This window comes from Plectrocnemia conspersa, unplaced genomic scaffold (assembly GCF_051122295.1).
Source record: "Plectrocnemia conspersa isolate PC_06_02 unplaced genomic scaffold, ASM5112229v1 ptg000012l, whole genome shotgun sequence".
Lineage (NCBI taxonomy): Eukaryota > Metazoa > Arthropoda > Insecta > Trichoptera > Polycentropodidae > Plectrocnemia > Plectrocnemia conspersa.
Window position 1 is genome coordinate 31,659,822 of NW_028277176.1, and position 24,413 is coordinate 31,684,234.

The window sequence follows — 24,413 nt, forward strand, 5'->3', positions numbered from 1 at the left end:
AAGTTACAAGAAACTAAGAGTGCAACATGATCTTCAGAAACGACTTGGATACTAAGCGATGCAAAGCTACAATAATAAACACATACTAGTACCAATTTCACAAATTTTACGTTCATAAAGATTATCATTGTGAATTTAATAATAATTTATAATGCAAAAACTTTGCATCTAAAAAATAAATGCCTGTATGTATATTTTGTCATGCAGCGCAAATATTTTGGGAATTTTACAAAAATTACATGATTTGTAATGCGGCGGCGTTCTGAAAGTTCCCAGTGCTGCCACACCACCGCTTAACTTGAGAAGCTGGTCTTCTTAAGGACTGGCAACATTCAGTCTCTCTCTATCGCCATGGCCAAGGATTAGCACGCAGCGTCCCCGCCAGCTCTCTAAAAAAAAGGTCGTTTTATTAAATAGCTATCAGAACCTACATGCGCTACAGTAAAACAAGTATTGAGATATTATACATATGCACAGGATCTGTGAAACTGGGATATAAACGACCTAAATTCTAAATTGTGAAACTATAAATGCTAATTTTAATAAAAGGATAAAAAAATACTCATCTTCTTTACCAAGGTGCTTTTTTTAAATTCATCAATATACCTTTTATTTTTTCATAGATTTGTGATTGATGAACAACTCTAATATAAATATGCTTTTGATGGACGGATGGTGACGGCTAGTAATTTAACCTAGCAGTAGCATTTTTATTGAAATACAATTTATGTTACTGAGTTGGAGTCGGTGGAGTCAGACCATTGTATTCGGAGTCGGAGTCTGAGTTGTAAAAAATCGACCGACTCTGACTCCTTTTTAACCCTTTCTACCCCAATTCATATTTTTTAATTTTTCTTCGTGCGTCATGCGTTTTAAGTTGGTAATATGAAGTAAACAAAAGTATTAGAAGCAATTCTTGTTTTAAGATCTAATTCTCTTTGAATTACGGATTTTCGAATATATTTTTGATTAAATGAAGTATGTGAGTAGTCAAAAAATAATTATAATTAATTTTTGTTCTCTTTTCTTTGTGGTTATTTACATGAAAATAAATAAATAGAATAATTAAAAATAAATTTAATATTTTAAGATTATCTTATCGAAATTTTTAAATTCGGAGTCGAAGTTGGGAATATTTTCCAACGACTCCACAGCTCTTGTTAAAATAATACAAGTGGTCGACGGACGAGGCACCGCCGGTTGTCGAGCTCCCGTCGCGGCCCGCCAAAGAATGTGCTACCTTCCGCCACCGTTACGTCAGTGTTACCACATAATAAATAAATAAAAGCACCCCACGTGCAGATGAAAAAAATACTGATAGATTGTTAAAAACTCCTGATTTAAGTAATACCTATGTATGTAGAATCTACGTATTATCAACGTCCTTGACAACTGCCACGCTACGCTATTAATGGTGACAAAGACAAAGCGTATTTTACAATAAATATTATAAGTTCCCACTGAAAAGGTGCCGATACGATTTTATTGCTTCTGAGAAGGGATAATTGTTTTTGCGCTCCCTTATTAGTTGTTTTAATTTGGTTTAGATATGCTTAATTAAATTCTCACTTATCGTAAATCGTAATATTATCATAAAAAATCTTTATATGGACGCTATATAACCGAGCGTTTCCACTGCGACGATGACGGCACGATTTTATTGTTTTGACCTGAATTTTTGCCTTCTGAGAAGTGAAAAATTGTTTAGTATTCAATAATAGAGGCATTTGCCTCTCCTGTCTTGAATTTGACTAGAAAAATCCATGTCGTTTAATGAAATTACTGAAATCGAAATATTAAAATTACGACCACTGGCCAACGTTTGCCCCTCCCCCCTGGAAATAGCTGAAATGACGTTCCTGGTTGCCACGCCGCTGTCGAGTGATTTATAGTATAGTGCGAGTACGGTTCTGTCAGGTAACAGTTCAGGCTTTTGACGCACAAGTCAAATTGGCGCTGCAAACGGTTTCAATTTATATATGCGTATTTGTACCTTACGGCCGTTCATTTGTAGGTATGTATTATTCTGTGATGTCTAAGAATTATAAACAACGGCAAAATAAATTTATCCTTGTAAAATTATGATTACGAAATTTCTGATTAATATTTAAGGTAAACCTAAATAGTTATTATTTTAGAAAGAAGAATATTTTGTTTCCAACTTTTATACACTGGCAGCACTGCATTGCTTAGTTTGACATTTCTCGTCATGAATGTTCTTTAACTGTTGCAGGTTAGTTGCTTGCATTGCTATTCTAAACATAGTTTTGAATAATTACTGTTCAAAATTGTATTTATAACTAAACCTGAAGAGCTTTATGTTAATTTACCATTTTTCAGATTTGTTTCCGTGAAGAATAAAACTTTACTATGGACGATAAAATTACTCTTCCACAAACGCAGTTAAATTGCTGTTTTTGCGAAAAAACCTTAAGAAATAGATTGAGCTACAATTTTCACTTGTTGAAGAAACACAAAAGGCGTCTGAAAGTTTGCGACTTTTGCAAGATAGCTTTCTCGAACGCCACTCTGCTTTCGATGCATAAAACCAATCACACGACCAAGAAACAAAATATTGTAAAATGTTCGCTGTGTCCGCGGGCCTTTTTCAATAAATACAATCTAGCGATACACGAATCGAAGCACGGGTCGACGAGATCGGACGATGGACTGATATTGAATCACAAAATTCAGAGTGTCATACTTCCGGCTCACACGAACGAATACGTGGGTTTCGAACATACGTTCACTTGCGATAAGTGTTCTAAATCGTTCGGGACGAAATCGAAATTGGATCGCCACCGCGAATCGCACAAAGATGCTCAAAAGTTAGAATGTGTCAATTGTTATAAGTTGTTTGAGGACGCAGAAGTCTTGCTCGAGCACAAAGAAGGGTGTAAAAAACTTAATAAGAAAAAAAAGAACAGCGTTTTAAAGATTACGCAATGCTATCACTGTCCTAGAGTATTTACAAATGTGAAAGATCAAAAAAAGCATCAAGAAGTTCATATTAAAAACGAAAATAACAAGAGGTATATTTGTAAATATTGCAAGAAACGGTTTGTCGTGCCTCTGAGGCTATTCAAACATTTCAATAGATTCCATTCGTACGAAACGCCTTTTCAATGTTTACTTTGCTCGTCGTCGTTTAATAAACAGAATGAATTTTCTCATCATATTAATTTGAAACATAAGGATGCTGGTGTCATTAGAATTGATTCCGATAATTCTATCGTATTCGGCGAGCAACAGAATAAACCAGATCTTGAGATAAACGCCGATAGAGTGAGCGAAGAGACTTACTCTTTAAATATCGATATCAAAAATGATAATATCGATATAAAGATAAGCAATAGTGGAAAGAGTAAGAGCAGCAAATTAATGTGCCAATGTCGAATTTGCGGAATTAAAATACTGAGGACTTCCTATCGGAATCATATGCAAAGGCATACGAGAAAATCTTGCCGTAAATTTAGATGTCATTTATGTTTGCTGTCTTTTATGACCGAAGCGAAGCTGAACGTTCACGTTCACAATCATTTCAAAAACGACAAAGAGCTATGTTGCTGCGGAGTAATGTGTAAATCGACAAAGGAAGTCGAAAAACATAAACTTGAATGCTCGCAATATAAAAAGATATCTATACCGAAAACTGATCATTTAATTGCCGATAGAATCAATAATCTCGTTATGGAATCTGTAAACGTCACAGAAAAAGACAATATAATTGATAATGTACCAAAAGAAGACCATAAAAAGTTGGACAACTCGCGTTTATTATTTAAAAAAATCATCACTTCGCCTTCTGCCAAGGTCGTTATAAAGAGAATTTCACCCGAAGAAGCAGCTATAATGCCAAAGAACGTAATCAAAGGAGTACTCGTCGAAGAAAATAAAATCCCCATCAACAATCCTTTGAAGTTTACTTGGAGTAAACCCGACTCTGATGAAAATCTTCAAGCTAAAGATGAACATATTGTTCTAGTCAACGTGAATCCTTTAGCTCATCTCATCCAGAAAGAAGTAAAACAACAAAAAATATATCACAAAACCAAGCAGTTTGATTATGTTTCCATTATTAAAAAGTCTTTGGACGAATTTAATAAAAAGTCTATCGAAGATATAGATCCAAATAAGAAGAAGAAAAATAAGCCAAAAGATTACGATTACGCCTCTATTATTAAACAATGCGTTACCGAAATGATTAACAGTGGTAAAAATACAGATCAAAAGCCGTTTGCCGATGGTCAGAATTGTGTCTCAAAAAATGGGATCGATTTAGCAACTTTAGTGAAGGAGTCTCTGGGAGACGACGCCAATTTTGAATAATTTTTAAAGTATTAAATAAAAAAATATATTTGTATTGATAATAATTTTACAATAAAGTATTTTTGTAATTTTATTCATTTTTATTTTAACTATATAAAACTTATACCAGTAATTTTCTTTCATAAAAACAGATTTTCTACTGTTTTTCACATTTGCGTATAACATGATACATATAATTTAATATCTTCCATAGAAGATCCTAAAAAATTGAAGCTTATAATACAGGCAAATAAATTTACATATTTTAAAGAAGTGTGACGAGCAAAGACATTCTCATGTTAAACTATTCATTTGGACTATTTGAATTAGCATAAATGAATATCAAATTGATACATGTACATATGTAATTGTGTATTTAAAGTATGCGGCTATTTGTAATTGGATACTTGTTTTTTTTCATTGTCAATTGAATATTTACTTATCTATTGTGAAACATCTTGTACAAATAATTGCTATTAATGATGATGAAATAAGTGGAGTAATACCTGTTTGGAGCAATAATCTTATATTGCGTTAAAATTATTATAGTTTTATTATGAAAACACAATTATTACAAGCATGAATTACACTTATATATAAGGTGACTAATCGGAATACATTTCCACCGATAGATGTATATACATTTACCAGTGAAAATATAATATATCTGGCAGGTGCTAGTAAAATTATATGATTTCAACTTTTCGATATGTAGTATGTACATTTACATACATATCATTATTGATTTAAATGCAATGTATAAATACTATAGCGAATATATATTTTTCAGTGAAATTATATTTCCCCTATTGAGGTCCAAATACATTTCACCAGTATATTTCTATTAGCGATAGGCGCTAGTGAAATTATATGTTGCACTTAAATGTATATGAAAGTGAATTTAACAGTTGCGAAACGTCCATTTACTGTTCAAACCCAAACCTAGCCTAATGTACGTTCTAAAACTAATTAGAGTTTTAGAACTTTCATTAAGTCACGTCCAAAATATAAACTAAACCAATTCATTACTCAGAGGAAAATAAGAAGTATAGACAGACGTCGCATTTCGCATATTACACTATGTTTTCTTCGATATTTCACTATATTTAAAAAATATGAAAGCTATGAAAAAATCTGAAATGACGTCCCTGCAAGAAGGACAAAAAGAGGACAATACTCCTTAAAGGAGGACGTCTGGTCACCTTACTATATATATATATATATATATATATATATATATATATATATATATATATATATATATATATATATATATATATATATATATATATATATATATATATATATATATATATATATAGTTATTGAGATGCTCATAGCTCGTGATTATTTTTCGGAAGTTGCAATATGAGATCACATTTTAACACAGTTCTATAATTAAAAAAGAAAATTACATTTTTTGTTTAAAGAATGCATAAATTTCACGTAACATGGCCAATCGCAACTTCACGTGCAAATACAGTATGAAAAATACTGCGATAATTGGAAATATACGACTTTGTTTAGAACGACCATAAATTGGTCGGGTTTTGTTTGTTATTTAGGTGACTGTTTAGCTGGACCTGGTTTACGGTCAAAGTAAAAGCGGTTGCTAGTTGTTGGTTTATGTTTACTTTTTTTATGAAAAAAGTACTAATAAATTGCAAATAAAACTAATTGGTAAAAACATTTCGCGATACGAAAGTCACTCCAAAATAAAATTACAGTGACAGTTGGTGGTCTGTGGTTAATATAATCTACTACAATTTTTAATCTTCGCAGTAGAGTTGGGCTATGAAATATTGCCTCATTAACCACATTTACTAGACATATCGTGAGTATAACTGGTTTAAGACAGTGGTGTAGCTAAGGGCGAAGAGGGATGGGGATGGGGGCAGACTGCACTGAGCGGCGCTTGTTTAGGGGAGGCGTTTTCGCGATGGAAAAATATATATCCATGAATAGCTAAGAGCTAAGTTGAATATGTGAAAACAATAAATAACAGTTTAAAAAATACTGATTTTATGATCTGGGTGGTCATAAAATGCCGCCCCTACAGATTAAAATATTTTTGGGCGGCACGAAAATTTCGCCAGTGTCTTAAAATCGGTAAAAGTCGAAATTAGACCAAACGTTCTTCACGGTTTGTTCGAGACGATTACGTGCTAAAATAATGAAATGCCTGATAACCATTAATATACTTCATTAAACTTGAAAATTATTTTGCACAATTTTTATATGCATATAACGTGGGAGGAGAGGGGGGGGGGGTTCAAAAGAAACTGCCTCTCTCGGAAAGTTTAGGCATATTGAAGACATGCATTAAGTTACAGATTTTTAGATTGGTCAGATTTTGTATTAGATATTTGTATGGAGAGGGTGTGGGGCAATGATCGCCCTGGGCGACAAACCTTAACTACGCCACCGGTTTAAGGTTTTCAACAAATAAAACCAGAATTCTACATAACCTGAATAAATAAAATTGTAATTAATCCTTAATTGTATTTAAGTTATAGCTTAGATAATACGCATTTGAATTTGAAAATCATAAACCACAATTATCTTTTTAGCTACTTATTATATAAATTTATCAGCTTAATGTATGAGCTCTAGTCTGATATATAAATATGTGTATCAGTTATTATATCAGGTTGTCCCATTAGTCTTTGCGTTTATTTTCTTACATTTGCAAAAATGTATAACTTTTTATAAATTAACTTTTGAAAATATTACAAGTTTTAATTTTTAACTCATTTAACCTGCATATTGAACACGCAAATACTTATAGAACAAGCTGATAGTTATGAGTATGGTAATTAGGTGACTAAACGTCCTTCTTTGTCCTTCTTATACAAAAATATCTGAGGTGACCTTTAATTATTTTTTATAAATGAACGAAAAATTCCGAAATGACCTTTTTTTAGTGTCCTTTTCTATTTTTTTAATATTTAGTCACCTTAATGATAACCAGTGTAGGTGGTGAGCAAACAACATAAACTACAAAAAAGCAAATGGAGGGGAGATGTCAAAAGCTCGTTAGGGATGTTCCTGTTGTTACCGAATTGTAATAGTGGATCACTTTCCGTATGCGCAATTGCACAGCACTAGCGGTGTCAGTGCGACAGTGACAGCTGTCAAGTGCGCTCGTGTGTTGTCGCCCTTCTTTGTTGTTAAGCGAGAATGACCACAGAGCAAAAGTTCCATGCAGCAGTCAACGTCATCAGGAGTCTGCCGAAGAGCGGTAATCGTCCATTTTTGTCCCTAAGCTCATTTTGCTTGTTTTCCTTTTGACTCGCGCGTCGCTAACTGAACCAATAGAGCACAATAAATAGTTCATCTCGATGGGACTTTGTTTAATGTTATCTATGAACTAATTCAATTGTTGCGATAAAAACAAAAAAATAATAATCACTACACTACTGATTAAAAAACGTATTTATCAAATACGAGCTTGTTTTTATTCTTAAATATTTGCTTTAAAAAAAATGAGATTACATTTTATTTTTGAATTAAATAAATAATAATTTTGGTGTTATACGAAACAAATATTAACGATAGTTTGCAGTATAAAGTGCATCATATATAATCATAGCGTTATGCACGACGGTCCAAAACAGGTTATAAATAGAGCGGTTGGATTACTTCAATTATATTATATCGTATATACATCGTTATATGAATCTTATCAATATATTTTTGTGAAATAATAATGTACCATATCTTAATTGTTTATTACAACTGAGTTCATAAGCAATTAAAAATTGTCATGAACAACAGCAACATCATATGAAAATATACGTTTCGTTTCGAGGTGTATGTCTATTTTATAATAAAACGATCATTCCACTATGATTTTTTTAATTACAAATATACTTCTGAATAAATTTCAACGATTTTCATATTTAAAGTTAAAATACAAACTTATATAATATAATGAAGAAAGAAACACACACAAAATTAATATATAAATTTATATTGAGCTAAAAAAACATTGAAATGTTTGCTCGTGTCTCTAAAGCATGTGCTTTGTCATTTTTTGTGCTTGCATTTAAATTTTTACGCGAAATATTTGTATAGTTTTTTCTGGTGTCAAAATAACAACGTTCTTTAATCATTGGTATCTCACGTTATTATGATTTTTTATCATCATATAAAAAAGTGTATTGTAAATTATGTTTATTTCCTTACATTGGATGACTTGTAATTTAGAAATATATGCTTTTGGAAATTTGCTTATTAAATTTAAGCTCAGCATCCAATTACTTATCCTCGATTTCCATTATAAACTACTACCCTATTTACGTTTCGTGAATATAATTGCTTATTTTAATTATTGACCAATTAGCTTGCGATTATTTTAATACCATTGTCATTATGTCGTTGTACAAACCTTATCAATTTTATTATTATTTTTAAAATAATTATTGTTTGGTTTTATATTTTCATATCTTATTACAGTATAGTTTATAAATACAATTAAAAGATCGTCGTAGATATTATATTGCCACACATTAAAACGGATTTAAAGAATTTAATCTGAGATTTCCAACCAATTCCACGTATTAAGTATTTATTTTATTTCGCTAAAAGTTTTCTGAAACATTGACCTTATCAATATCTCGATAAAATTCTATAGTTTTAACATTTTAATCATTAATTTGAAAAATGGCGGCCATTGAAAAATTAAAAATACAAATCCAGAAAAAAATATAAGCGCTTTGTTACTGAAATAACTGCTATAGTTTTAGTCGTATTATCATGAAAGTTTTCTGAAATATTTACTAATTATAATTATTTTATGCAAGCTTAAAAGCATCGAGTTCAAAAACATAATATATAATAATACAAATTTAATTAAAAACAAATGCTTTTTTTAAACATATTTTGTCATTTAAATGGGATATAACGGTTTTTGGACCGTCATGGAGCTTAGTTCAAAAATAGACATTGTAAATATAGCCTCGTTTCAAAATAGCAGATATTCAAAAAAATCGTAATTCCATTAAATAAAATCCTAGAACAAAAAATAAAAAGGTCAAAAACGTTCTAAAATATATATTAAAAAATAATTAAAATAAAAAAATGCTTTTTTTTAAAAAAAATTATTTATATGTGATATAACGGTTTTTGTCGCCATTTTAATCAAATCGCCATGAAACTTTGCTGAAAAATAGACCGTGCTAATATCTCAGCTAAGTTTATTATCCAGCCTGATCCGACGTGTCGTTTTAAAATGGCGACTATTCAAAAATTAAATACGATTTTTTTGTATTATCGTTTCGCCTTGGTAAATTATTTTTTATTGCATGTTTATTATGATATCTAAAAAATGCTCGCTGCACGGCTTGCTTAGCCTCGATATTTAAATTTAATAAAATAAAACTTTTTATTTGGGGGAAAAAACCCTGATATCTGAAACTCTTCCTTTGAAAAGCATTTATTATGTTGTATGTAACAAAAATAATATAAACCGATTTTTTTTTAAAAAACTCTTGGGCTAAATATTTTAGATATATTAGTATCCGAAAAAAACCGGTCTTCAGGCAACACTGAAAATAGTTTATGAGTCAATTATCTATAAAACTTAAATATTTTGATTTCAATAGAAAAATTTTCAGCTTCGCGGCCAAAGCTACCTCGATGTTTGAAAAATTATGAAAAATAAGTTAATATATTTAAAATAAAATTTTAGTTTTAATGTAAATATTCATTTTTTTAAAAGCAGATGTTTAACATTGTTTAAAAACACATTTTAGGATTGATATTTTTTCATGATCACTTGTGAGTAAGTGATATTAAAAGACCACTTGTATAAATTAATTGATATATAAGTAACAACTTATACAATTGATCTATACAAGACCAGAATATAAACCGTCTTAAAAAATTCCACCATGTCTGGGATTTATTTCATGTAAAAGAGTTAGTAATTCATAATAAAAAAATCAAAACCAGTAAAACCCTGTTATATAGAAATTTGCATTAAAATAAAAAATATGAATTGTAGATTACTAATAAAAAAAAACGAATTATATCAATGCCTTTTGGTATTACTATCCATATCATATAATAATATATATGTATATATTCGAAAAAAAATGTTATTTACCTATGAAGCAAATTTCCATTCTTCATTCAGTAATGACAACTAAAAAGTTATATTCATTCACTGAGAAGATTTACCCATTTATTTTGATATTTTCATAACGTAAAAAAGGTTTTCTGACATCTAAACCAAGTATAAGCATCATTTCATAACGTGCCTGATAATACTTGAATACAGAAAGGCGGTAAACGAATATTACCATTCGGTTACATCAGATCTACAATTTTCCAAAGAGCGGAAAACTAGACTCGCCTGTGTGATTGCTAAATTACGAAACGATTTAAAACCGCGATGAAGCAAAGTGTGAGAGAATTCCTTAGCGTTTCTTCGTTCTAAAATCAATAAGTGACTCAGTCGATAATATTTATGAATTAGTAGAAAGGAAGAACAAAGGTACACAGTGTGCACCGCGTTGACATTGTCATGGTAAAAAATGTAATTATAGTCACCGCAAAAACGGGCATTTAAAACCCGACGCGTCATCCGAATAAATTTAATATTTTTTTGTCGAAGTTGAAGATTATTGTGAAGTTCAAAAGTGAAGAGCAAAGCTAACAGTCCAAGGAAAATAAACATATTTGTCTTCTATATCGAAACCTGTACGTTTCTCAGTTACGTGTTTCTAAAACGACAGCTATGATCGATAAGAAGTATCGTAACTTTGTGATAATCTATAATTATAATTAGTAGAATGCCATTAAAATAAGTAGAATCGTGGTATGATTTTGAATAAATAACATTGATTTCTTGGAAATGTATAAAGGCCTATATTTATTGAATCAGTACTTTTAATAGACGGTCAGAAGTTCAAGGTTTTTATTTTAATTGAATGATTACTTAAGTATATCTAAACTAAATGTTGGTATTTTAATAGAAAAGTATAATACGCGTTGATAGATCAAATGATCACTAGCATATTTTACTATCTAGAAGCAATAATTTGTGTTTATAAAAACTCGCTCATTCATTGGTTGATTGACGGTGTGGCAATTCTAAAACTCTTTATTATATAAAAATATTTTAATCAAGTATTTGTTAGCTCATTGCGTTGTGCAATTGATTTTTTTTTAAATTAATTATGGCCCCAGGATATTTTATAAGGAAATCCCAGTGCCAGAATGCTTTCCCACATTTTCCCTAATTATATAAAAATATTTTAATAAAGAATTATTTTTTTGATCTAAAAAAAAACATTGCTCACATTTTTTAATGTGAGCAATAATCCACCGAATTTTTATAATCCACCGAATTGACTTTTCCATCGGAATATCCACAGAATTTTGTCATTTTTTGCTCTATATTTTGCTATCTTGCCGATTAACTTAATGCACCCCATCTGAACAGTGTAAATGTATTTTATTCTCATGCCAGAAGTCAAAAATTCACTTCAAAAGCAATAAAATCGGGCTGTTGCCGTCGCAGTGTGAACGACCGGTTAACTAGTGTACTTTATATTATTTTTTTAATAATAGTACAACTTCTAAGAAGTGAGAATTAAATGAATTACTTCTAAACCGAATTTAAACCAATAGAATAACGAAAAATACAATTATCACTACCCATAGGTCAAAAATTCACGTGAAAAGCAAGAAAATCGTGCCTTCGCCGTCGTAGTGAAAGTGCTCGGTTATTTTTATAATAATATTTCGACTTCCAAGAAGTGAGAATTTAAACAAGAAGTACATCTAAACCGAATTTTTCCCAATAGAAAAGCGCAAAAAACAATTATCACTTCTCAGAAGTCAAAAATCCACGTCAAAAGCGATAAAACCGTGCCGTCGCGATTTTATTGTTTTTGCCGTGAATTTTTGACTTCTGAGAAGTGATAATAGTTTTTCCGCTTTCTTATTGACCAGAATTCAATTTAAAAATAGTTCATCCAATAAAACTAATATTTTTTAATCATGAAGTAATACCGCGTCTATTGATACAAATGATCGCTAGTGTATTTTACCGTCTAGAAGCAATGAGATGTATTTATACAAACTCGCTTATTCATTGCTTGATTTGCAGTGTGACTAAGTCGAAAAATAATAAAAAAATTAAAATCAAATCTTATTTTAAAAAGTGTCAATGAAACTCAATTTGCCAGTTGCGAAACGTCCATTTGCTGTTCAAAGCCAAACCTAACCTAAACGAATTAATGTAATGGAAGTTCAACAAATATAATTACTTTTAGAACTTATATTAGGTTAGGTTTGGGTTTGAACAGCATATGGACGTTTCGCAACTTTCACGGTAAAGTTATTTTTTCAATAGTATGAATATAATTTTACTAACTAGAACAGTTAAGATGTATATTAAATAATTATACTGGTCAATGTATTTATTCACTGCGCGGATGACATAATAGCACCTATATAAAAGCTATATTTTAAATTTAATTTGACGAATAAATTAAAATAAATTATATGTATTGCTGGGCAATAAAATATTTTAACGATCATTTGTAGGCTATAAATTGTTTATATGATCAATTGACGCGGCGGTAAATTGAGCGGTTAATTGCTGGCGGTGAATTGCGGGCGTAAAATTTTCCGGACCCCATTTAGAGTAGTGTCATGTCGATATGATTCAAACTACGACAATTATCGTGTCCTTGAAAACCGTTTCAACCCACGCATATAACAAAAAATGTAAAATTAAAATTTTAAAACGCGTTTTTACTTTTCTTAAAGATTTTTATTATGGTTTTTTTATGTTTTGATTAGCCGTCATTTTGGAAAATAACAGCGAATCAGATTAGTCAACGAACTTAGCCGAGATATTTATAAGATCTATCATGACGATATCATTAAAAAAACGGCAGCTATCGTGTTCTCAAAAACTCACATAAATTACCAAACATTGTAAAAAAATATATATTTTTAAACGTTTTTAATTTCATTACTTTTTTAAAAGAGTAATGATTTTTTTATTACCTACGACTTCGAGTAAGAGTAAATTACTTGAGACCTACGACTTCGAGTAAGCGACCACACTGTCGCAAATTTCATATGCCGTCCGGGCGGCATATGAATGACGTTCGGACGGCGGCTTCTGTCACGTACAGCCCGCATATTTGTGTGCGATCGAAAAATGTGCCAAATAATCGCAATTTTTAAATTGTCATATTATTAAAATTACGCTACTGATAATTATAAAAGTTTGTGTAGGCACTCACCAATACAATATCAGTGAAAACTTTTCGGTCGTAAATATTCAATTTACGCAAAATCTTTGTCGGCTTTTGCAAAATGTCATAAAGCATAAAAATGATACTTCTGAATACGAACACCACATCAGTGACTATCCTAGAATTTGTCGCCATCGATTCTAAATAATAATTCGTTATGGTGTGACATTTATATAAACCAATCTAGGAAAATACATAAGGATATTCGAAACGATTTTTTATAACAAAATCAAGTACCACTAATTGTTTTTTAATTATTTAATTTTATATGAAAAAAAATATAATAACGATATCTGTTAGAAGAATATACTACCAAACATATAATTAATCCCTTTTGGTGCCCTAAAATATTCAAAGATGTCAGTAAGAGTATTTTGAAGTCCCCGATAAGCATGTGGTATTATAAATTGGCCACGTGACCACGATGCAGCGCTCGACATGCGTGTTAACCATAGGACGCCCACGCACATACTGAAATTGAAGCGAGTTACTCGTTCTATCTCAGTTTGCGAAACACCATATCATTATCTCTCTCACTCTCGTCACTTAACACGCGAGAGAGCGAAAGGGGAAGTATCTCACCGCTCGCGCTCGAAAGAGCAGCTCCGACTTTGGTTCTTTTGACTCCGGTCCTTTTGCCGACAATGTTCGGAAGCGCTCGAAACTGGCCAAGTCGACTGAATTACCCTTACTTTACCTCCCGTTCTCGGTAACCTCGGACAACTTCCGAGAGATTTTAGAGCGGGCAGAACCGAAGTAACCCACTATATTCTCCGTCCTTGGCCAACCTTGGCCAACTTCCAGAGAGTGTAGTGCAGGCATTAGACTGGCTAACGAAATTAGCCGATATTTTTACAATATATATTTTTAGAAAAATATTTATGTCCTTATTGACTTGGGGTAATTTGCAGGTGTCCTGGTGAGTGACAACTAAATGTTCACGGACAAAACTTTCACAAATAAAACCTTCACATGACAGATTTTTTCATTATTAACTTTTTTTGAAATGTAGCATTAATAAAATATAAAGTTTTAAATTTGTTTCAAAATTTTTCACTCGGTTTAAAGTTAAACAATACCTTGACAATGTATTATTAAATTATATTATACGAATATTTAATAACATATATAATATTTTACTTGTCTTTTTTTTCACGTATCAATAACGTTGCTTACATATTGCAAAAACCTCAACCTTTACAGTACTTATAATAATATAAAAACGAAGTCTTTGGATTATGTAAAATATAAAAGCATTTATAATTAAGACATTTTAAAAAAAAATTGCAGCTTCCGATACTTTTAATTTAGGTATCCAAAAGAAGAGAAAAATAAATCGCGCACACTAAAGATCCACATTAGAGAAAGTATAAAATTTTCATTACGAAGAAATTTTTATGATAGTTTGTACTTTTTATTAATTTTAGATTAAACTGGCTTATCTAATATATGTTTATTAATATGTGAAGAGACATGGTGTAATTCTTCGTCATTACATATTAAATTCTTCAACGTGTTTTCGAAAAAAATCGTTTTTGAATGTTTGATTATGATTATTCTGTCGTGTGAATATTTTTTTCTGTGAACGTTCTGTCATGAAACCGTTTTGGAAATACTCGATTATACTGTATTTATTTTTTTCTTAAATCGCGCCATGAGTTCCATTGCAATATGTATATTTCTTAAGAAATATACCTAATAGTACACAAGAGAAAGGCTTTGCGCACATATTTTGCAACGGGCCCCATAATTATTGTATTTTATCTGGCAGTTGATGGTCAAGGTCAGGGCCATCCAGCTACCCAAATTGCCTTACATATATTTGTTGAATGAAAAATAATATACACAGAATACCAACAAAGTTTGATAAATGTTTGTTACCAGGTTCGACTTTAAAGCCTAATTTTATTTTATATATTTATTATCGTTCTCGAGCGCTGACGTCCTGGCCGCGAAGGCACAGAATATGGGTTGCAATCCCGATTTTATAAATTTGTAAAGCTCTGCATTCTTGATTATTTTAAAACATGTAGTTTTATATGTAGAAAATATTGAGTAGAGCTTGCAAGTTCGCCTCAATCAAATGCATCTTGCATGGCATTGCTACTCCTACTTAAAGTAAGCACGATTTGAGTTAACTGTCGTAGCGATTATTCGCTCGTTAGTTCGGTGGGGTAATTATAAAATTGGGAAAGTTTTCGTCGCTTCAGATAATCACGTGCTAAGTTTTCCGAGAGCATTTCTCGAGGACGTTGCACAAGTGTCACCTCGCCGAAGGCGATATAAATTTTAAGCATGCGAGCGAAAGCGCCGGATTGAAGAGGAGCAAAACACGATATCGCAGTCACGAGGCTGCGAATCGATTCGGCATTGTATTCCCCTTTTTACCGAGACTTTCACTGTCGAATCTGAGAGATGACAAATGGTTTAGCGTTCACTTTCAACAAAGACGTGACGAAAGGTATTCGGTCAGCTTCTCGATTGAGCATTTTACGCATGGACTCTAATCAAACATAAAAGCATCGAGCATTACTAATACTACAAAGAGTTAAGTGGAGACGTGTCTACAAATCGCAGCATCAGAGCTCATTAATCTTTTACAAGTATTAAAAATTCCTATTTAAACTTTAATAGCTCGCTTTACAAGACAAGGATAACATACTCTCAGGAAACACCAGAATTCCCCAAGGAAGAAATGGACTGTTGATCCATGGTTCATTAAAAAATAAATAACTCTTAAATGAGTTTTGTAACGTTTCAGATTAATCACAGAATTCTATATGTCAACCTTGTCAAACTTAAACCTTGAGAAATTTAACCAATGAGGCTTGCAATATTTTAGCTGTGTCCATATTGCTGACTTCATTGTCTTTAATGTAAAGATTTATCTTATTTATATGGTGGAATTATCTGCCAGGTATCATAAACTATAGATAACATCCCTTTTGTTAAAATGTTTCAATAATGTATATAGATTTAATATCAGAAATAGAGAGAATTTAAGGATAGTTAGATATCAAAAAATGAGTACGGCCAGGGGAATATTGTACGGATTTGTGAATTTGTATAATAATATTTTTAGGACAATTTGAAAAAATGTAACACCTTCGTGCATTAAGAAATGCATTTTATATTCTCGGTTGTAATTTGAACAGCTGGAGATTTGACAACGCCGTCATGTGGCACTGGGTAGCACATTTTATCGTAAGGACAGTAACCAGTCAATCTGAACAGGGGCGTCATTGGTGGAGGAGGGAGCAGGAGGGGACATTTGCCCTCTTTTGAATTCGGTCAAAAAATGCTTGCCATTTAATAAAATACTATGAATTTTAATAAAATCGAAATATTATAAAAAACGACTTCCCCCTCCCCATCCGTGGAAAAAAATCTCGGGTTATCCTTCAAATAAAATCTAACAAGTCACAAATCTATCCCGAAAATATTATTTAAAATATGCCATTATAGTGAAATCACGTTTTCACCAGTAAATATATATTTTTAGCAGTGAAAATATAATTTATCTGGCAGCTACTAGTCAAATTATATGATTTTAACTTTTCCGTAGTAATTATACATTTACATACTTATCGTTATTTATTTACATGCAACAGTGAATGTGTATTTTTCACTGAAGTTATATTTTTACTAGTGAAGCCCAAATACATTTTCACCAATAGATATATATTTTTACTAGCGAAAATATAATTTAACTGATTGGCGTTAGTGAAATTATGTGCCGCTCGAAAATTTCTGTGAAACTAAATTTGACAGTTGCGAAACGTCCATTTCTGTTCAAATCCCAACCTACACGAATTAACCAAACCCAACCTGACGTAATGAAAGTTTTTAAACTAAGGTCAAGTCCAAAATATAAACTAAGCCAAATCATCTCAGGGGCAAAAAAGCTGAAGAAGAAGTATAAACAGACGTCGCATCTCGTATATTGTTCAATGGTTAGTCTGCACTTGGGTATTACACTATGTTTTTAAAATACGATATATACCCCTTGCCGATATTACTACGACTTATAATATAAGAGTATCGATCAAAATATATTCGAACCGAATTTTGCTCAATAGGAGGGCGCAAAAACAATTATCATTTCTCAGAAGTCAAAAATTCACGTCAAAGGCAATAAAATCGAACTTATAAATTTGCCTATGAAAATTGAAGAGACGCTGAAATTGATCCAATCCAGATATGTCAATTTATAAAATAGCTAACAATACTGTTTTCCCATGGTTGACCGTCCGAATATGCATTAAAAAAATCTGTAAGGTTTGGAAACATGAAACATAGGTACTATGATAACAAAACGACGCGCGTATAAATGTGACACTTTGTCTGCAGAATAAATAAATAAGGACGAGAAATGAATACTTTATGATTCATTTATAAAAACTTTTTTTGAGTACCCCTTATAATTAATTTTTCAAAGCATCTCATAATAATCGAAATGAGATATGATAATTGCTTGCATTATTAATTCTATTGATTTATACATATCGCCGTAGACTAGGTTTAGGTCAGTGGGACACTTGAACCCATGCAACACCAAGGGTCAATCACGCAGCATTATCAAATAGGACGCGCAATTTACCAGTACAAACTGTAAATTGCCTTGTTTTTGTAGAGATTACGTGTCGGGTTGTTAAGGTCGTCGTTTATCAACTTTTAACGATTGTTTCGACTTTTCAGGGTCGTACCAGCCTAGCAATGAGACTATGCTGAAGTTCTACTCGTACTTCAAGCAGGCGACGGAAGGCAAATGCAACATACCGAAACCGAGTTTCTGGGACATCGTCGGCAGGTAATTAATAATCGTTTAAAGCGACAAGGTTTGAAAAAACAAACTTACCAACTACCGTATTTTTTCTACGGGCGAGTGACTTTGCTCCAACGTTCGGGAACGAGCTCATTACATTTGTACATAACCTATAATTAAAAGTTACATTTACTATTCGATATCTGATTTTTCTATTTGTATGATTTTATGAAATTTTACTTACAACTCACACCCTGGTGGATTTATTGCAAAAACGTGAAATTAAGGATTATTTTAATTATATTTTGGCACTGTGAGCTTTCAAAAATCTTGATGACTGCTTTAAATGGAACTGGTGGTAGTGACCGGAGTGGAAAACGGCTGTTTTATGTGGCTTCAAGGGGTCGTATTTGGTCGATTCGATGTCACTCAGTTCAGCTGAAGTCCTTGTTCCAAATCGGAAGCGAAGTAATAGTTCAGGATAAAGTTTCTGAAGTAAATAATTCATTATAGTTATGATATGGCATACCTTTAGAATTGGGAGAAATCCAACATTCTTTTCAGTTCTCGAACGTCTGGTCAATCTCGATGATTCGGGGTGGAACCAGACACTTATTGTCAGATAGAGCTAGAAAGTGTATAAACAAACTAGTATTTTATGAACAAACAAGTTTATTTTAAAATAGCATTTGACAGTTAACACTTAAACTAAAACTTAAAGTTTGTGCATACATAAAATAGTATTTTTATGAATAAACCCCAGTGAACCCTTGAGCTGTAACATATACATTCATCCCTCAATTTACGCGGTAGATACGTTCCAGGAAATACCGCGTAAATTGAGGCATAGAACGAAAATTGTAATAAAACGATCGAATATTATTCATGTGTATTTTAACGACTCTTTAACTTATAAAGTAAACGAGCAAAATCTTCAGCGACACATGTGCACTCCAGAAATCAACTTAGGACACACTGCATGAACAGTGGAAGAGGTTCCAGATGTAGGTCAAGTGCAATAATGTGTCTTACATCGCCGCGCTACACGCATGGAACAATATGTATGATTTGGAGTACTTGAAAAAATGTATTTTCTTAACCGCTTAAAAGTGAAACAATGAAAACGAGCACCGCGTATATCGAGTCATTTACATAATTCTTTACTACTAAATGTAACACATATTTAACTACCGAATGAATGCATTAGTCGTTATATTTATAATATTAAGTCAAACGAAATATAATAAGAAAATAATAAGAAATCATTTCAATGCTTCATTCATTCATTGAAATGATTCTAATAAAATTTGCGACTTGAAAAACTGAGCCCTTTTAGCAATTCTTTTGCAACTTATTTTTTCGCAAATATTATACACGCCCCTGACATAATCGTAGTAAAATAAAAAATATATAAGCTACTAGTTGCATTGTTTTTGTTTTGGTTAAGCTAGTAAACAAACCATTCAAATTTAGAATGAATACATTTATAGTAGATCAACGACCGAATACTGGTTTTTACACAGTATCTCTTCAGCTCTCAGTTCAAGGTTACAATCCGTGAATTTATTATGCGATAATTATGTAATAGGATCAATTCTAAAATAGTGACTATGTTTCAAGGACGATTTTACGTCACTAATGACAGAGTAGGCTCTAACCGGTTTTTCAAGAAATTATTTATCAATCATAACCATATACATACCAATCGATTACGATGTAGATAACGACTTACTTATTTAAATATCAGTGGTAGCGAAGATCGCGAAAATATTTTAAGTAGCCCGCAGTTTTTTTTAAATCGTTAAAAATATCCAACAAAACATCTCGTTACGAATGGCGACAAATGCTCATTGGTTTGTCCGCAACTCGATTATCCATCGGGACTTTAAAATATATACTGAATATTTCGATAAACTAAAAAGCAAACATCGCGAAAGAATAAAATGTCACTCGAATCCGTTAATAAACAATTTATATAAAAATTACTAGATAAATGCTAACGACAATAATAACAAATGCTTATTAAATAAATAATAAAGGGAAAAAATAATGTTTTTTTCTTATTAAATAAATAATAAAGGGAAAAAACTGTTGACGATGTTGCTCAATTTCGATAGAATGTGAAAAATAGTTGCGAGAAGAAAGGATCACATAGAAAGTTTAATAGTGGATAGAAAAGTATGATTTTCAAAAATCTCACTGCGCGAGTTATTGAACTTAATTTTCTTTAAAATAAAATTACAGTTTATAAGTAAAACGCTCTAATTTTCTGCGCTGCTTAGACGATTATTTTGATGAAAATGGCAGTCTATCTGCAAAACATCCCAAATTATCACGTCAAAAAAAAATTGGGCTGCAGTTAATAAAATAAATATTACAAATTTCTGACGTTTTCACTAAAAGAAAACAAGTAAACTCAGCTTGGATGTAGAAGGGGGGGGGGGGAGAGTTTTGAGCACAAACTCCCATGGTTTTTGCTATTGACTTTCTTATTTATTAATATTATTAATAATAGTTTGTGCAGTAAAATTAACCTTGATTTTTATTTAATTAAATAATATTATGTACATCAAATAAAACAATCTTGAAAATAAGTTTAGCTTTTTATGATCTAGTAAGGGGTCGTAAGTTTATTAGTCCTCAAAATTTGGGCATCCTTGAAATTTAACATATTTTAATTAAAAGGGGTAAATAATTTATTGATTCTTTTCACTAAAGAGAAAAAATAATATTCCCTATATTTCATTGGCGTGTTCTAGATTAAATTCGATCGCAAAGAACTTTTAAAAAAGTATTGAATAAAACCGGTCATGTCCGCAAAGCGCGGCGTTAAGACCCAAGAAAAAAATGGTTGCGCAAAATGCTGACTGCTCAATTTGAATTGGTAATTAGCTCAACTGCAATAAGTCGCTCAGTGAATAGCCCTGAACTCGTTGGGTCATCGAAGGTAGCGTTTAACGTTTGACCGTGACCTAAAACCCGATAGAAAAATGTCGGTTATATATATTTTGAACTGTCTTGTCAGTGTCGCCAGTCATCAAATTTAACTCAATGCAATGAATCATTTTAAAAAGGGGAAATACATATATTAATTTATTTATTAAAAATAAGACCATTGTAACCTTACAAGTTAACCTAATGCATCGAGATAGTCAAAAACATATAAAAATAAGTATAATTTAAAACATAAAAAGAGGATAGATACAAATCTAATAAATAGTGTGTGCACTAGAATATATCAACATATCGATGAGCAGAAGAGTTGGAAAGTGTTCTTGTCCTAGCTTTTAAAGGCAAGAACAGAGGACGCAATCGAGAACTATGGCCTAAATATAATATGACGAAATTTTTCAAAAAATGTTTCAGAGCAAAATGGGACGCTTGGAAAAATCTCGGAGAAATGCCGCCCAATAAAGCCATGGAATCGTACGTGACTGAACTTCAAAAGGTTTTATTTTCAATTTCTGTGCTTAATGTTCTTTTTGCACGTTTTAATCGATCGTTTTTTAGATTGTAGAAACAATGGCATACACCGATAACGTCGCAGCTTTCGTAGATACAGTAGCAGATGACTTTCCGCCGATTCCGAAAGAAGATCTCGAACTTGTCGCGGGAGCTATATTAAAAAAATTCAAAACATCTTCGTCCACAGAAAGTAAGCACTGCATATTTTATAAAATTAAAATCATTTTTAGTCTTCTCGTTTATTAAAACTAAGTAGTACTCATCCAATTTTAGTACTGAGAATATTCATCATATTTAATAATTACAATGTTTCAAGCAAAATGTATATAATATTTTAAATATTGTATATTAATATTTTTCCAGTTTTCTATTATTTATTCAACTATTTAAATGATTAGTATTATTTTAATGAAACGATCGATATAAATATTATTTTTATTTTGTATAAATTTAAAAATGTTTCAATTTGTATTTTCCAAAATGGTGCCTAAAAAATAAGTTGGCCCTAATAACGTCCATGATATTTAAGATTAAATTAATCATAATAACTATAATACTCACCATAAGCTGATCAAAATAAATAAGTTATTTACAAATATACAAATTAAACATTATATATTTATGAAACTTACATAAAGCATTATTACAATATTTATAATATGCTTGTAATTATATTGGTGAAATTTATCTTTATTTTCTTAATATCTTACCTTACTTATGTTGTTAAAAGAAGATGACTTAAAAATAAAAAGGTCATCTCGAAAATTTTTGTTTAAAGACCATCTCCGCATTTTTTTTGAGGAGCAGAAATTACTACGGGAGCTAAAAAAATCATTTTGAAAGTTTTTGTTCAAAGATATTAATGAGGAGGACATCTGGTCACCTTATTAAAAAGACTTTTTAGAATCCCAATAGTAGCTTATATGAGACTAGATCTAACCCGAGCATTTGAATTTTTATTCATCATAGTTGTGTTTTCTATGCGCATTAACATTAATGAAGCGTTATTGTGTTTATCGAGATATTATAGTAAATATTATATGCGCGTTATGTCACTTTCAAGGTTCTCAAGATAATAGTCCTGCAAGAGTCAACGGTCAACAAAACGGTCATTATGAATCAGATGATGAGTTTATCGACACAGTTGACGTAAGTGCTACTTGATTATAAATATATATATATATATATATATATATATATATATATATATATATATATATATATATATATATATATATATATGTAGATACTAGATTGTATTCGTCTTATATTGATTCTATCAAATTTAGAGCGACGAATCTGAAATTCCCATTACGACAACTCACGTGAATGAAAATGGTTTTATACCTAACGGCAAGGTGTCTTCTTACGATCACAGCAAAACGATCGAAATCAGTGAGTATTATATTCGTACGAATCTTGTGAGACAGTTTTTTATTTGTTTATTCACTTTCTAGATAACCGTGTCTTAGAGGAAATTAGAAAAACAGTCAGTTGTCTCGAGAAAGACATGGTGCTTTTGAAAGAAAAAGTTTTTAGCATGGAAAAGAACCAACGCAAAACAGAAAAGGTATTTGTTATTTTTATGCATGTAGAGTTCCTAAAATATATCATTGAACATCTTTTAAAATTATTAAATTATACAATGTGAGATTCTTAATGTTTTGAATTTTTTATATTAGCACTTTAAATTGTTATTTAACTTATCACAGTAGAATAGTAATTATCAAAATATTTTTAATTAATTTTAAACTGTACGAAATATATAACTACACTCAATAACTTGGACCGATATTTTAACTAAATGCCGCAATAATTTTAATAAAATATTTTTTCGGATGTAGATGCATTTGCGTATTATTCGTCCGAGGTCAAAGTTACGGCAAGTGAGATAAACGTATATTCACACAATAGTCTAGTTAATTTTTAATTATTTGAACATATTTTTTGCGCATTGTGTTCGTTGTTGAAATATAAGCTTTTTTCTTTCAGAATCTATTATCGATGAGACCCGTCTGGTGGCCGTTTCCCGGTGTCAGCCCGGCGTTCTTAGTATTTTTCTTCCTATGGCCGATCGTCGCCAATAAACTAGTCGTCGCAATCAGGAGAAAACGAAGTCCTTAACGAAATCAAATAAATATTCCTATTAATTAAATGATATAGCTGAAATTATGGTACGTAGAGGCTAGGAGTCGTGTGTCAGTGTCGATTAGCTTTAAAATTCTTTTTATACGTCGTACATTAGTCAGGTGATACGGTTAATTTCGTCGTTTGTTTTATTTGTGATTTTAATTAAGGGCCAAATTTATAATATGTAATACTGGAATAAAATTTGTCAAGAGTGATGTTTAGATGTATTTAAATAATATATACGTATGTATGTTACATTGGTGTTTATTCTAAAATATAATGACATTATAATAAAATAATTATTCCCGAAAAATTGTTTATTTGTAAGGTTTTCAACACAATTATGAGTAAATGCCAGCTTTTAAACGAGTTTATTATTAACACAACTGCATAATAATTCCTATAAAATATTATACACACAATTTACATTAATTTATAAAAATAAAAATATATACAAAATAAGA

General features: G+C 31.2%; 2 protein-coding genes across 2 annotated transcripts; both read left to right on the forward strand.

The window, feature by feature from the left end:
• Nucleotides 1–2,165: 2,165 nt before the first annotated feature.
• Nucleotides 2,166–4,399, forward strand: LOC148228997 (uncharacterized). The gene is made up of 2 exons (XM_088200281.1): nucleotides 2,166–2,233; nucleotides 2,341–4,399. The coding sequence occupies exon 2, from the start codon at nucleotides 2,371–2,373 to the stop codon at nucleotides 4,327–4,329; it is 1,959 nt and encodes a 652-aa protein (XP_088056407.1). The 5' UTR covers nucleotides 2,166–2,233; nucleotides 2,341–2,370; the 3' UTR covers nucleotides 4,330–4,399.
• Nucleotides 4,400–7,406: 3,007 nt separating this feature from the next.
• Nucleotides 7,407–24,315, forward strand: LOC148228998 (uncharacterized). The gene is made up of 8 exons (XM_088199253.1): nucleotides 7,407–7,549; nucleotides 18,288–18,399; nucleotides 21,721–21,802; nucleotides 21,865–22,009; nucleotides 22,883–22,968; nucleotides 23,109–23,214; nucleotides 23,277–23,389; nucleotides 23,812–24,315. Exons 1-8 carry the CDS (start codon nucleotides 7,489–7,491, stop codon nucleotides 23,941–23,943), a joined length of 837 nt encoding a protein of 278 aa, XP_088055379.1. The 5' UTR covers nucleotides 7,407–7,488; the 3' UTR covers nucleotides 23,944–24,315.
• Nucleotides 24,316–24,413: the final 98 nt, after the last annotated feature.